Source organism: Mandrillus leucophaeus, unplaced genomic scaffold (genome assembly GCF_000951045.1).
Source record: "Mandrillus leucophaeus isolate KB7577 unplaced genomic scaffold, Mleu.le_1.0 Scaffold1039, whole genome shotgun sequence".
In the NCBI taxonomy this organism is placed as follows: domain Eukaryota; kingdom Metazoa; phylum Chordata; class Mammalia; order Primates; family Cercopithecidae; genus Mandrillus; species Mandrillus leucophaeus.
In genome coordinates, this window is record NW_012098532.1 from 355,141 (window position 1) to 371,303 (window position 16,163).

At 45.5% G+C, this 16,163-nt stretch overlaps 1 protein-coding gene across 1 annotated transcript in view; it reads right to left on the reverse strand.

Moving 5' to 3' along the window:
• Positions 1-7,363: 7,363 nt before the first annotated feature.
• LOC105539168 (TPT1-like protein) overlaps positions 7,364-16,163 on the reverse strand; it is a 16,016-nt gene continuing 7,216 nt past the window's right edge. The window contains exon 2 of the mRNA XM_011979337.1: positions 7,364-8,072. Coding sequence (XP_011834727.1) covers positions 7,657-8,064 — 408 coding nt within the window. The 5' untranslated portion in view covers positions 8,065-8,072 and the 3' untranslated portion in view covers positions 7,364-7,656. The remainder of the gene's footprint in view (positions 8,073-16,163) is intronic.

A 16,163-nucleotide genomic window follows, 5' to 3' on the forward strand; every position in this document is an offset into this window, starting at 1 on the left:
CCATAAGTATTTATTGGGTACATCAGATACTTGGGTGTTGGGGATACAGCAGTGAAGCAGAGACACAGATTCCTGCCCACATGAAGTTTATATTCCAGTTAGAAGAGACAGAAAACAAGGCACTATGCAAATAAACACCTCAATTTACTTCAGATTGTAGTGAGTGCTGTGCAGGGAGTTAACAGGGTGATATGAGGAATAGGAACTTGGAGAGAGAGGCTACTTCAGATAGGTTGATCATAGAAACTTCTTCTGGGGTGACATTTGAGTGGAAACCTAAGGGAGCCTAGAAGGAGAGTTTTCCGGGCAGGGAGACAGAAAGTGCAAAGACCCTGAGGAGGGAGAGAATTTGTTGTTCTGAAAGAATAGGAAGAAGCCCAGAATGGAGTGAAGCAGAGTTACCATGGTAAGGAGCTTGGATTCTACTCAATGAGGAAAGGAAAGCCATGGGAGGGCTGTACTGACATGATCAGATTTCTATTTATTTATTTATTTATTTATTTATTTATTTATTTATTTAGGGTCTTACTTGGTCATCCAGGCTGGAGTGCGGTGGCATGAACACAGTTCACTTCAGCCTCGACCTCTTGGGCTCAAGCGATCCTCCCACCTCAGCCTCCCAAGTAGCTGGGACTACAGGCGTTTGCCGCCACGCCTGGCTAGTTTTTTTGTTTGTTTGTTTATTTGTTTGTCTTACTTTTGTAGAGATCGGGGGAGATCTCACTTTGTTTCCCAGGCTGGTCTTGAACTCCTGGGCTCAAGCAATCCTCCTTCCTTGGCCTCTCAAAATGCTGGAATTACAGGCATGAACCACCATGCCCGTCTTGATTTGATTTTTTTAAAAACTATTCTGGACGCCGTGTGGAGAACAGATTGGAGTGAAGCAAGAACAAAGGCAGGAGACCAGTGAGGAGATTACTGCACCAATCCCAGGCAGAGAGAACAGTGAGAGAACAGTGGCTTGGGCTAGGGTAGTGGCTTGGGCTAGGTATTAATGTTCTCCAGAGAGACAGAACCAATAGTATATTGATAGACAGATGGATGGATAGATAGATAGATAGATAGATAGATAGATAGATAGATAGATAGATAGATGGAAAGGGCTTTATTAGGAGAATTGGTTCATGTGATTATGGAGGCTAAGAGGTCCCATGACAGGCCATCTGCAAGTTGGAGCCCCTGGAATGCTGGTAGCATGCATGGCTCATTTCAAGTCTGAAGGCCTCGGAACCAGGGAAGCCAAAGTTGTAACTCTCAGTCCGAGGCCAAAGGCTGGAGAACCAAGTTCTGGAGTCCAAAAACCCAAGAGCCTGGAGTTCTGATGTCCAAGGGTAGGAGAAGAGTGTTCCAGCTCCAGGAGAGAGAAGGAGAATCACCTTTTCTCTGTTTTTTTTTTTTTTTTTTTTTTTTGTCCTATCTGGGACCAGTGGTGTCCGCCCACATTGAGGGCAGATCGTCCCCACGCAGTCCACCAATTTATATACCAATCTCCTCTGGAAACACCCTCATAGACACACCCAGAAGTAATGCATTACCAGTTCTCTAGGTATTCTTTAGTCCAGTAAAGTTGACACCTAAAATTAACCATCACTAGTGGCAACCATGAAGATGGGGAGAAGTGGAATGCTTTTGGTTATATTTTGAATATTGAACCAACAAGATTGGTGGCAAATTGGAAGTGGGTGGTGAGCAAAAGGAAGAATCAAGAATGACTCTTAGGTTTTGGGCTTCAGCAGTTGCATGGATGGTGGTGCCATTTATTAGGGTGGTGAAGATTTGAGAAAGAGCAGGTTTGAGAGGAACAAAGGAGTTCATGTTACACTTTATGTTTATTTACTCTGAGTTGCAGACTAGCCATGTGAGTGGCAATGCCAGGTGAACCACTGGATACACAGATTGGGCTCAGGGCGGTGGCTGGAGCTGGAGAAAGAGATTTGGGAGTCACTTCTAAACTCATTCACACAGCCTTTTTCTTTCCTTTGCATAATTTTCCTAGTATAGAGGCCCAGAAGTAGGATTACTGAGTAAAATGGTATGAGCATTTAAAATTTCCTATTGCATATTGCCAGATTTTATTTTAAAGGGGTGGTATTTATTCATAGTGTTAGCAGCCAGTAACCGTGCATCAATTTGGTATTCTTTCCAGCCTGACATACTGTAATTTCTTCTGCCTCCCCTTAATTTTTGCTACTATAATTGGCCAATCAGTTTTCACAATTTAGTGTGTCATTGCTCATTGGGAAATGTAGACATTTTCCCATATGTTTGCCTTTTAATAGTATTTCTTCTTGTCTGTTTCTGCCTTTGCTCATTTTTCTATGGTGCAAGAGTGTTCTTATCATAGCTGCAAGGACACAGGCTGGTCACTGTTGGCTGTGCTCTGATGTGTCCCGCAGAGCAGGGGTGCATAAGGGTTGACACGGTTGCCCACTCTCTTTTTGAAAATTTGGAAGCTTCTGTTTTGAGCTTCCTTAACACCCTGCTCTACTGGTTTGCCGTCCGCCTCTGGCTGCCCCTTCCCTGTCTGTTTCCTAAGGAGACGTCTTCTCCTGCAGCCTTCTCTGAAATGTGATGTTACTCAGAATTGTATCCTGGGTCCTTAAGAATATTTCTCATTGTAGGCCGGGTGCAGTGGCTCACGCCTGTAATCCCAGCACTTTGGGAGGCCGAGGTGGCCGTATTACCTGAGGTTAGGAGTTTGAGACCAGCCTGACAAACATGGAGAAACCCCGTCTCTACTAAAAATACAAAAATTAGCGGGCGTGGTGGTGCATGCCTGTCATCCCAGCTACTTGGGAGGTTGAGGCAGGTGAATCACTTGAACCCAGGAGGCAGAGGTTGTGGTGAGCTGAGATTGTGCCATTGCACTCCAGCCTGGGCAACAAGAGTGAAACTCCATCTCAAAAAAAAAAAAAAAAAAGAATATTTCTCATTGTAAAATATAACATGCATGCATACATACATATATATATACACAGAAAAGTGCTTAAAACAAATGTATAGTTTGTACACTTGCAAAATTAGTTACAAGTGAACACCAGTGTGACTACCATGAAGGTCAGAAAGTAGAACTTTGCCAGCACCCTGAAATCGTCCATGTGTCCTTATCAATTACAATTTATCCTTAGAAGTAGCCAGTCTCTTAACTTTTACGATAATATCTTGCTTGCTTTTCTTTTCTCTCCCTCTGTCTCTGTCTCTGTCTCTCTCTTTTTTTTTCTCCGAGTCGGGACCTCATTCTGTCACCCAGGGTGAAGTGCAGTGGTGTGATCAAGGCTCACTGCAGCCTCTACCTCCTGGGCTTAAGCAATCCTCCGGCTTCAGCCTCCCCAGTAGCTGGGACAACAGACACATGCCACCATGCACAGATAATTTTTTTTAAATTGAGACAGAGTCTTGCTCTGTCACCCAGGCTGGAGTGCAGTGGTGCCATCTTGGCTTACTGCAACTCCCACCTCCCAAGTTCAAGAAATTCTCCTGCCTCAGCCTCCTGAGTAGCTGGGGGTACAGGCATGTGCCACCACACCCAGCTAATTTAAAAAATATTTTTAGTAAGGGCGGGGTTTCACCATGTTGGCCAGGCTGTTCTCCAACTCCTGACCTCGTGATCCACCCGCCTTGGCCTCCCAAAGAGTTGGGATTACAGGTGTGAGCCACCGTGCCCGGCCTTTTTTTTTTTTAACTTTTTGTAGAGAAGGGGTCTCACCATGTTGCCCAGGCTGGTCTCAAACTCCTGGGCTCAAGTTGTTACCTGTGGAGGGTGTCCAGGTTCTTAGCATTTTGAACAAAGAATTGGACAAAACACAAACAAAGCAAGGAAAGAATGAAGCAACAAAAACAAGAGATTTATTGGAAACAAAAGTACACTTCACAGGGTGGCAGTGGGCCTGAGCAACCGCTCAAGGGCCCTGGATACAGAATCTTCTGGAGTCCAAATACCCCCTAGAGGTTTCCCATTGGCCACTTGTTGTTCACCCCATGTAAATGAAGTGGTGGCCTGCAATCAGAGACTGATGTGAAGTTACAAAGTTGAACGTCTATGCAAATGAAGACTTGGTCCACAATCAGTCTGATTGGCTGTGGACAACAACCAATCAGAGGCTGAAGTAAAGTTACAAAGTCATACTCCTATGCAAACGTCTGATTGGTTGCAAAAAGCAACTAATCAGAGGTACTTTCAATTTTCCATCTGCAGAAAAGGTGGAGGTTTGCAAAGGGTGTAGCCAGGTGTGGAAAGTTAGGGTTTTCCTTTCAATTTAGTTCTAGGAAGTCAGCGTGAAACAGCCTTAGGTTCCCTGCCTCCAGACCCTATTCTGCCTCAAAGTGATCCTCCTGCTTTGGCCTCCCAAAGCGCTGGGATTACAAGTGTGAGCCACAGTGCCCAGCCTTGCTTTTCTTTAGTTTTATCATCTACATGTGCATTCACTTTTTAAAATGTATTAAATAATGTATTTTTTTGGTAGAGATGGAGATCTTGCCACATTGCCTGGGTTGGTCTCGAACTCTTGGGCTCAAGTGATCCACCTGCCCCGGCCTCCCAAAGTGCTGGGATTACTGGCAGAGCCACTGCACCCAGCTATATGTGCATTCCTAAACAATAATTTAGTTTTGCTTGTTTTTGAACTTTATGTAAATGGAATCACACTGTATGTATTCCTTCGTGTCTTCTTTCACTCAACTTCATATTTGCATGATTTATACATGCTGTGTGTGCTGTAGGTTTTTTTTTTTTTTTTTTTGAGACGGAGTTTCACTCTGTCATCTAGGCTGGAGTGCGGTAGCACAGTGTCAGCTCACTGCAACCTCTGCCTCCTGGGTTCAAGAGATTCTCCTGCCTCAGCCTCCTGAGTAGCTGGGACTACAGGTGCCCGCCACCATGCCTGGCTAATTTTTGTATTTTTAGTAGAGACGGCATTTCACCCTGTTGGCCAAGCTAGTCTTGAACTCCTGACCTCGTGATCCGCCCGCCTCGGCCTCCTAAAGTGCTGGGATTACAGGCGTGAGCCACGGAGCCTGGAGCCTGGCCGTGGCTGTAGTTTAATTGTCATTTCTGTATAGCATTCCACAATTTATTCATTCTGCTCTTGATGGACTTTTGGGTTGTTTCCAATTAGGGCTGTTATGTACAATGGTGCCTTGAACCTTTATATATCTTCTTCCTTCTTTCTTTCTTTCTTTCTCTTTCTTTCTTTCTTTCTTTCTTTCTTTCTTTCTTTCTTTCTTTCTTTCTTTCTTTCTTTCTTTCTTTCTTTCTTTCTTTCTTTCTTTCTTTTTATTGGTGATGGAGTCTCGTTCTGTTGCCCAGGCTGGAGTACAGTGGTGCAATATCGGCTCACTGCAACCTCTGCCTCCTGGGTTCAAAGCGATTCTCTTGCCTCAGCCTCCTGAATGCTGGGTACAGGCACGTGCCACCACTCCGGTAATCCCAGCCTTTTTTCTTTTTTTTTGTATTTTTAGTAGAGATGGGGTTTCACCATGTTGGCCAGGCTGGTCTCAAACTCATGACCTCAGGTGATCCGCCCACATCAGCCTCCCAAAGTGGTGTGATTATAGGCGTGAGTCACCGCACCTGGCCTATATATCTTTCAGTAAAGCTATGTACACTTTTCTCTAGGATATATACCTAGGAATGGAATTGCTGGGTTCTTGGAGATGTGTATCTTTAACTTTAATAGATAATGACAAATTGTTTTCCCAAGTTGTTGAATAGCCCTATCAGCAGTATATGAGGATCTCTACTCTTCTACATCTTCCTCAACACTAATTATCATCAGACTTTTAAAAATTTGCCAGTCTGGCATATGTGAAATGGTATGTTGTTGGTGTGTGTCTGTGTATATAACTTTTTTTTTTTTGAGACGGAGTTTCACTCTTGTTTCCCAGGCTGGAGTGCAATGGTGCGATCTCGGCTCCCTGCAACCTCCGCCTCCTGGGTTCAAGCAAATCTCCTGTCTCAGCCTCCCAAGTAGCTGGGATTACAGGCATGCGCCACCATGCCCGGCTAATTTTGTATTTTTAGTAGAGACGGGTTTTCTCCATGTTGGTCAGGCTGGTCTCGAACTCCTGACCTCAGGTGATCCACCCACCTTGGTCTCCCAAAGTTCTGGGATTACAGGTGTGAGCCACTGCACCGGGCCATATGTGTGTGTATATTTTACAACTTTATTGATATATAATTGATGTGCAACAAATTGCATATGTTTTAAGTGATGATTTGATTAGTAAACATCCTTGAAACCAGAGCCACAATCAAGATAATGCACATATCTATTACCTCAAAAAGTTTTTTCATGCTCCTTCCTCATGCCCCATTCTCCCTCATTCCTCATTTCCCTGACGGTAGATGAGGTTAAGCACCTTTCCATGTTTATTGGATGTTGGGATTTCTTCTTTTGTGATGAGCTCATATAAGTCTCAACAAAGTTGAACAGTGTAATGAAGTAATCAGATGGGAAAGTTAGAAAGATGTGAGGTTGTGGGGATTGAAGTTAAGATTTCAGTGGTACAGCAGTTCTGGGCCATCGCAAGATCCACTCGAGGCCCTAAGAGTGGGTGACTGGAGCAGAAAGGGAGGCCAACAGAGGTGAGGAGGCCGAAGAAACAAGAAGCATGGGATGTGGGATAGATCTTCCACATGAATGTTGAAGTGATTTGGATTTGGGCAAGACTAGGGGGTGGGCAAAAGGATAGAATGAAGGGAAGTGCCTGAGAGGTACAGCAGTCATGGTCTGGAAGGTGCAGTGGGCAGCAAAGAAGGGGCCCGCTCCATCTCCAGATGCAGAAGTATTTGGAGGAGCGAAAGAATCTCTGAGGAAAGGCCTACAGGAGAAGTGGGGTTCTCCAGAGACAGCTAGGTCTCAGTTAAGGAAGGTGTTTAGGGGAGCTTTCTATTTCTGTTGTTGGGGTATTTAGCAATCCCTGTGCTATGGTTTGGATGTGGTTTATTTGTCTCCATCAAAACTCATGTTGAAATTTGATCTCCAAATGTTGGAAGGTGGGTCCTAGTGGGAGGTGTCTGGGTCATGGGGGTGGATCCTTCATGAAAGGCTTGGTGCCAGTCTTGCAGGAGTGAGTGAATTTTCCATCTCACAAGACTGGATTAGTTCTCTCAAGAATGGATCAGTTCCTGCGACAGTGGGTTGTTATAAAGCTGGGATGCCACTCAGGTTTTCCCCTCTTTGCACGTGTCCACTTTCTCTTTGACCTTTTCCACTATGTTGTGACACAGCACAAAAGCCCTTGCCAAAAACCAGGGCCATGCCCTTGAACTTCTCAGCCTACAGAACCACAAGATAAAGAAATCTATTGTCTTTCTAAATTACCCAGTCTCAGGTTTTTTTTTTTTTTTTTTTTTTTTTTTTTTTTTAAATGCATTTTTTTTTTAGACAACCTACATGACATGTTTTTCTTAAAAACAATGCCTCCACTCCAAATAAATCAGTCAAAATAATGAAGAGCTCAAGATGACATCAGTCCCATTTGTCTTAAGTCCTGTGTTGTGTGGATGACAAACAGAAGCCAGTTATGATGACAGGTGATAGATCCAAAGTAATTGCCAAATTTGTTAACATTTTTCAATTTCTAAGCCATCCTTAAAGAAAATCATATATTGAGTCACACCATCCTCATGGTAGTCCGCAGAGCAACCATCTGGATTCATGTTTTCTCGTAGTTTTTGAAATTAGCAAGGATGTGCTTGATTTGTTCTGCAGCCCCTGTCATAAAAGGTTTTACTCTTTTTGGTCTTTGTTCTTCCAGTTTGCCTTTGATTGATTTCATGTAATCTTTGATGCACTTATTGTAGGCTTCTTTTGTGAAGCTTGTTTCTGGCGGGTGATGATTCATGACAATATTGACACCAGTGATTACTGTGCTTTCAGTACCTTTGCCCCCAGGGCCTTCAGCGGAGGCATTTCCACCAATGAGCAAGTCAAAAATGTAACCTTCTGTCCTACTGACTATCTTCCCCTCCACCTCCAGGCACAGCCCGTCTGTGATCTCCCGGATCTTGTTGCTGTCGGAGAACATCTCATTGTCGTTGATGAGGTCCCAGTAGATAATCATGATGGCAGCTGAAGGGAGACAATGGCGGTGCTAGATTAGCAGGAGCCCAGAGCTCGGAGCAAGCTCAGTGCAGCCGAAGTGGTGCTGGTGGGAGAGGGGGAGTGGACGGAAAAACTCAAGTATTCTTTTATAGCAACACAAAACAGACTAAGACAGGAAATTGATACTGAGAAGTAAAGTGTTAGTGATAAGAAATGCCTGAAAATGTGGAAGCAGCTTTGGAAATGGGTAATGGGCAGAGGTTGGAAGAATTTGGAAGAGCAGGCTAGAAAAAACAAGATTCTGGTGAGGGCTTATTAGACAAGACCACTATGGAAGGTCTGGAACCCTTCAGAGATTGGTTAAATGGTCCCAACCAGAATGCTGATGGAAATATGGACAGTAAAGGCCATTCTGGTGAGGTTCCAGATGGAAATGAGGAACAACGTATTGGAAACTGGAGTAAAGGCCATCCTTGTCTTAAATTGACAAAGAACTTGGATGAACTACATCTATGCCCAAAGGCTCTGTGGAAGGCTTACTACAGAATTGAACTGGCAGGGGCAGGAGATCCCTGCTCCATCTAAGATGGAATTTAATAGAATACCTGGTGGAAGAAATTTCTAAGCAGCAAAATGTTCAGGCTGCTGCATGGTTACTTCCAACTGCTTATGGTGAATTTCTGGAGAAAAGGGAAACACAGCAGAAAGAAGAAAAGAGCATTTTCAGGACAGGAAACCAAAAGGAGCCAGGTGCTAAAGTCAAGACAATGGGGAAAAAGACCCTGAAGGCATTTCAGAAATCTTCAAGGCTGCTTTTCCCATCATATGCCTGGAGGCCTAGGAGGACAGAATGGTTTCTGGGGTAAGGCCTGAGCACTGCTGCCCCTGCTCCACCTCAGGACACTGCTCCTCAGATCCCTGCTACATTGTTTCTGAGTCTGGCTGAAGCTCAGTGGCCCCAGGTACTGCTTGGGCCATCACTTCAGAGAGTGCAACCCATAAGCCTTGGTGGCTTCCATGTTGTGTTAAGTCTGTGAGAGCCCAGAATGCAAGAGCCATGGAGACTTGGCAGCTTTCACCTAGATTTCAGAGGATGTATTGGAAAGCCTGGGTGCCCATGCAAAAGCCTGCTGCAGGGGCAGAACCTCCACAGAAAGTGCTCATGAGGCAATGCCTAGTGGACCTATGGGAGTAGGGCTGCCATGGGGACCCCAGAATTATAGACCCACTGGCAGTGTGCAACCTCAGCCTGGAAAAGCCACAGGCATTCAACTCCAATCTGTGAGAGCAGCCACATGGGTAGTATTCAGCAAAGCCATGGGGCAGGGCTGCTTGAGGCCTTGGGAGCCCACTCCTTGCACCAGTGTACATCGGAAGTGGTACATGGAGTAAAAGATTAGTTTGGAGCTTTAAGATTTAATATCTGCCCTGCTGGATTTTGAACTTGTATGGGCCTGTTACCCCCCTTTTTGGGTCCGATTTCTCTCTTTTGGAATGGGTGTGTTTGCCCAATGCTTGTACAACCATTGTATCTTGGAGGTAAATAACTTGATTTTTTTGTTGTTGTTGAGATGGAGTCTTGCTCTGTTGCCCAGGCTGGAGTGCAGTGGTGCAATCTTGGCTCACTGCAAGCTCCGCCTCCTGGGTTTATGCCATTCTGCTACCTCAGCCTCCTGAGTAGCTGGGACTACAAGTGCCCACCACTACACCAGGCTAATTTTGTTTTGTATTTTTAGTAGAGACGGGGTTTCACCATGTTAGCCAGGATGGTCTTGATCTCCTGGCCTTGTGATCCATCCGCCTCGGCCTCCCAAAATGCTGGGATTACAGGCGTGAGCCACCGTGCCTGGCCAATAACTTGATTTTTTATTTTACAGACTTATAGCTGTTAGGAACTTGCCTTGAGTCTCAGATGAGACTGGACTTTTATGTTGGTGCTGGAACAAGTTAAGACTTTTGGGGCTATTGGGATAGAATGATTGTAGGTTGTATGTGAGAAGGACACTAGTTTTGGGGAGCCCAGGGTTGAAATATTATGATTTAGATGTAGTTTGTTTGTCTGCACCAAAACTCATGTTGAAATTTGATCCCCAAATGTTGGGAGGTGGGGCTAGTGGGAGGTGTTTGAGTCATGGGAGCAGCTCCATCATGAATGGCTTAGTGCTGATCTGGTGGTAGCAAGTTCTCACTCTGGTGAGACTGGATGAGTTCTCTCAGGAATGAATCCGTTCTTGTGACAGTGTGTTGTTATAAAGCCGGGATGCCCCTCAGGTTTTCTCTTCTTTGCACATATCCACTTCCCCTTGGACCTTCTTCATCATGTTGTGACACAGCACAAAAGCCCTTGCTAGAAGCCAAGACCATTTCCTTGAATTTCTCAGCCTGCAGAACCGTGAGCTAAAGAAACTTCCTTTCTTTATAAATTACCCAGTCTCATATATTCTATCAACACAAAATGGACTAAGATACCCTGGAATTGGGGTTCCAGGAAGCCACAGTTGAAAACGGTGGGAGGAAGAGGAGCAGGGAAGATTAGGTAGCAGAGCAGAGTATGAAGTAAGTGCTGACCAGAGGAGTTCATAGCCAGGGTAGTGACCTTTAGATAACAGAAACATGAGGTCCATTGGTCCTGGTTCCCAGGGATGCTGTATGAATTGGTCTCAGCAGTGGCTCCACTGGATGGTAAACTCCATAAGGGCAGGCATTGTGCCTCCCTCAGTCACTACTCTACCCTCAGATCCTAATGCGCCACCCAGCATGTTGTAGGAGCTCATTAGACATTTGTTGAATGGAAGCATAAAACAAATGGATGGAGGAGCACACAATGCCTGGCCCATTGTGGGTGCCTGATAGATGGTAGCGACATTTTATTCATGGTATTTTATGATGGATTGATTTAGCCATTTGCATATGTGACACAACATGTCCTTGGAGAGAGTTTATTAATGGGCACTAATGAGGCTTATGAAACACTGAAGTCTATTTAAAGTCTACTAGCATGTGTCCTAAGATGGTGACATTGAAGAAAGTTATAAACCTAATAAAATGAAGTGTAATTGGTCTTAAGTAAGGAGTGGGGGAGGGAATTGGGATGGGCGTGGTGGCTTACGCCTGTAATCTTAGCACGTTGGGAGGCTGAGGCAGGAGGATCACTTGGGCCGAGGAGTTTGAGACCAGCCTGTGCAATATAGCGAGACTGTCTCTACAAAACAATTTAAAAATTAGCCAGGTGTAGTGGTGCATGCCTATGGTCCCAGCTATTCAGGAAGCTGAAGAGAGAGGATTGCTTGAGCCCAGAAGTTCGAGGTTGCAGTGAGCCGTGATTGTGCCACCGCATTCCAGTTTGGGTAACAGAGCAAGACCCTGCCTCAAAAAAAGAAAGGTGGGGGTGGAATCAGAATAAGGATTTGTAAGTGTTTTGCCTGCACTATTCATGGGAGAAAGACACCTGTGATGGACACAGAACTGTGTCACCGAGATCCCCCTTCAAGGAAGGATTTACTGCCAGCTGCTAAAAGTGCTGTCAGCCAAGAGCCTTCTTCAGCCATCAGTTCCTTCAGGGATTGCCTCAGCTTGAGACAGACATCTCACCCAAGGTCAAGCCCTTCATGGCGTGGCCCAGAGCCAGTGACTTATTGAAGCGGGGATATGAAGGCCTGCCCTTTGGCCCAATGTAGGACAACGGACAGGTCATGTGAATGCCAGAGCCAGCACCTGAGTGAGCAGAAGCTTTTTAACACCTGCATTGCTGCTCTTTTCTCCTCCTATTTTTTTTTTTTTTTTTTTGAGATGGAGTCTTGCTGAGTCACCCAGGCTGTAGTACAGTGGTGCAATCTTGGTTTACTGCAACCTCTGCCTCCCAGGTTCAGTTCTCATACCTCAGCCTCTCGAGTAGCTGGGACTACAGGTGCACACCACCACATCTGGCTAATTTTTGTATTTTTAGTAGAGATGGGGTTTCGCCATGTTGTCCAGGCTGGTCTTGAACTCCTGACCTCAGGTGATTCGCCTGCCTCGGCCTCCCAAAGTGCTGGGATTGATTACAGGTGTGAGCCACTTTGCCCAGCTGCCTCCTGTCTAATCTTGTTTCCTTCCTTTCTCTTCCACAGGTGTTGATCCCTGGGCACTAGTAAACATCCTACACAGTAAACTCCATCTAAGAGTGTGCTTCCTGGGGACTTCAACCTGTGATGACAACTTAATGTAAGGGTCAAAAACTCATATGCCTTCAGGGACCTGACAGATACTATAAGGGAATGAAGCTGGTTAGGTTTGACGCAACAGGGAGTGGTGGGAGGTAAATTGGAGAGACTGTGCTCCATTTAAATTTTTTTTTTTTTTTTGAGACAGAGTCTTGCTTTGTTGCCCAGGCTGGAGTGCTGTGGTGCGATCTCAGCTCACTGCAACCTCCGCCTCCCGGGTTCAAGCAATTCTCCTCTCTCAGCCTCCCGAGTAGCTGGGACTACAGGTGCCTGCCACCACACCCGGCTAAGTTTTATATTTTTAGTAGAGATGGGGTTTCATCTTGTTGGTCAGGCTGATCTCGAACTCCTGACCTCAGGTGATCCAACTGCCTTGGCCTCACAAAGTGCTGGGATTACAGGCATAAGCCACCGCGCCCGGCCCCCTAAATTTTTAAAAATTGACAAACAGCACTGTGTACTCTAGACAATGTATGTGAATTCAATTCAGCCTGCAGCCCTCCTGTTTATGACCTTTGTTTGAGAGGTATATTCTCTCTTCTGTTAATTAACATACCAGGACCTGTCTTGTGAGTTTGGTTAGTGTGAGTAAACCCTTAAAAGTTTCATCAGCGTATGGTGGTGTGGCACTGCTGTGGTTTGAATGTGTCCTTCAAAATTTGTGTGTTGGTCATCGGTGGTGGTGGTGGGAGGGGGGCGGGCATGATGAACTGGTGGCTTTATAGGAGGAAGAGAGACCTAGGATGGCATGCTCTTGCTCTCTTGCCATGTGATGTCCCACACTCTGTTATGACTCAGTAAGAAGGCCCTCTCCAGATGCCAGAAACATGTCCTTGGACTTTTCAGCCTCCAGAACTGTAAGAAATAAGTGAATTTCTTTTCTTTATTAATTACTCAGTCTATGGTATTCTGTTATAGCAACAGAAAATGAACTAAGACAGGTACAAAGGAGTTCTGAACCTGCTGGAGTGAACACCAGACCCTGAACTGCAGGGTTCTACCAAGGGACTGCTTGCCATGAGGCCCACCTCAAGCTAGCTTCCTTTTCTGACCTTTATCTCCAACTTAAACACACACTATTGTCTGAGGGTGGCCCTGGCCCCTCTCCCTTCCCTTGTAGGTTTTCTGGCTATTTCCAGTTCTGGTCTATCTTTTGGAAGAGCAGCCCGGTGGTGTCAGGGGCCTGGGGAGACAGGGATGCTGGCTACAAGGGCCTCAGCCTTAGAGGCCTGGGACAGTTGGGAATAGATAACAAAGTTCCTTTCTTCTTTTGATGAGATTTGACTCTCAAATATGGCTGTCACCATCTGCATGGTGGGACCATACCCTTCTTGAGGGATGGAAATGATCTGGACCACATTTGGTCTGGGATTTTTTGCTCCCAGCCCAGACTCACTCTGGTCTGCCTTGCTGGGTGACTTTATTAAGCTAGAGAACAGAGAGGGAGTTTTTGCCCTGGGGATAGTTGCTAAGGCTGCCTCCTCCCCTCAGGGGCCTGGTGATGGCTGCCCACTCCCCCTTGTTGACTCCAGGAACGGCTGGACTCGAATCCCAGAAATGAAGTCCCAGAACATGGGTTACCTGCCTTTAGGCCCATGGCTCAGTGGGCCAGGTTTCTGCAAGACATTCTGTGCCACATAGCTGTTTTGAGCTCTCAGGTTCGTGAGCATCAAATCCAATGCGTGTGGGCCCCATACTCGTGTGGATGGTTAAACATGTTCACAAACTGGGCGGAGTGTCTGAATAAAGGTATCATTGCTACAATGAAAACCAGAGGGTGAAACAGAAAATGATTTTAACAGAAAAAGTTTATTTTAAGAAGACACAAACAGCTCTAGCTATATAAAGAATACAGTTCAATTGCTGGTAGCAAGCCAGTAAGGAATGCCTTTTTTTTATTTTTATTTTTCATTTTAGAGAAAGACAAGAAAAACCCTTTGTAATGTCACTCCACAGAGGGCTCCCTTCCATTTTGTGTTGAAATCCTAAAAAGACTGGGATCGTGATCTCTCCTACTTTCTGCTGCTTCTTGAAATGTTAGGGACACATTCTCAGCTCTAGGAGATGTGTCTTACCTGTACCTTCCAGTTTATGGTATTGGTCTGTAAATTCTTGTCTCCCTTATTTTTCTAAGTGCATTGTTGGCACTCAGTAAGTACTAAATGGTAAGGGCTAACTTAACAAAAGTCCACCTCCTGACTGCATACTAGGACTGGCCAATGCTGATTCCTCAGTTTGTTTTTGGCAAATGTAGTATTTTTGCTGCTTTTGGATCCAAGGCACAAGCCTGGTTTCCCTTCCTAATTCTGGAAATCCTAAACAGAAGGCATAAAGGAACTGTTTCATGGATGCTTTTAAATAGGGAAATCCTGAAAATTATTTGCATCACTGATTTTCAAAAATTTAGATTTCAGTAAGTGGGTAGATCCCTGGGCTCAAATGACAGAAATCAAGCTAAAGATTTTAAGAAGCAATTTGCTGCGCTAGGAAAAGCTGCAGCCTGAGAGCTAGGTCTGAATGACTGAGTCAACATCAAATTAGAGTGCTAGCCCTCTGTATGTCGGCCTGTTTTGAATTGCCAGTGGAAAGAAAGTTTCAAGAGGCAAGAAAGGGCAAATGCTTCAGGAGCCCCCACCATCCCTTTCTTGACCAGTCTCATCAGATCTGGACCTAAGCCAGAGAACCGATGAGGGTGCTGGACTGTGTGTGTGTGTGTGTGTGTGTGTGTGTGTGTGTGTGCGCGCGCGCGCGTGCGTGCATGTGCACATGTATGGTGTGATTTGGGAATTTATTAGCCCTCACAGTCCAGGTTGAGAACCCAAACTCACACAGACACATACATGTCATCCATTCTATAACCACAACGTTTATATGAGAAAATGTGAAAATGTGAATCTGAGCTTCAGACTCCCAAGAAGCATGAGAGTTGGAGATGGGAACAGGATGGAGAGAGACGTGAAGAAGCTTTAGGACAGAATCCATTTAGAGGTTCAAAACACAGGAGGAGGTGGTGTGCTGAATGTCTCGTGGCTGTGTTGTTGCATGGGCAATCCCAAGGAGCCCATCCCAGGGGCCGAGGGTCCAGAAGGCAGGGAAAAACTGTGGGCACAGAATATCTTCTGCACCTCATTGGTTTTCTCGCTAGGGCTGAGTGCTCTGTCCAGAACAGGTCAAAACTGCATTAGGAAATGGATACATGGATATTCCAGGTTTAAAAACCAGCCTTTGGAACCTGGTGATTTCCCTAGGAAATCGTAGGCTGAACTGGAATCCTACGGCCTGGGCTGCCAGACTTTCCAACGATAGCCCTAAACTCATGATACTAGTATAAGGCAGGACAGGGTGGACCAGGGTGGGGGTCCCCAACCACATATTTGGGGGAGAAGTTATGGAACAAAATAAGTAAGAGAACTCAGAAATTCTCTCCTTCCAGTTTACCCTAAACCGAGGGAAGCAGAGGCACATTGGGTAACAAGCATAGGTCTGGGGAAAAAAATGAGGGTTTCTACACTGAGGTAGTCAGTGAGAGAGAGAGAGAGAGCGAGCTCATAAAGGACACTCGATTGAAGAGTAATGGTTGGCATATGCAGCCCCCCTCCACTTGCCCCTGTGCAGTCAGACTGGTCTGACAATGCAGTAGATGGGAAGGCAATAAACCACATCAGCTACTGCACAACTCAGTTATCAAATGGGGCAGTTCACAGAAATGCTTGTCCCAGAAGACAGTCTGGATCAGGGGTCAGCCTAAGGCTTTGCATAGCCCATGAGCTAAGAAAGGTTTACATTGGCAGGGCGCGGTAGCTCACGCCTGTAATTCCAGCACTTTGGGAGGCCGAGGCAGGCGGATCACAAGGTTAGGAGATCAAGAACATCCTGGCCAATATGGTGAAACTCCGTCTCTACTAAAAATACCAAA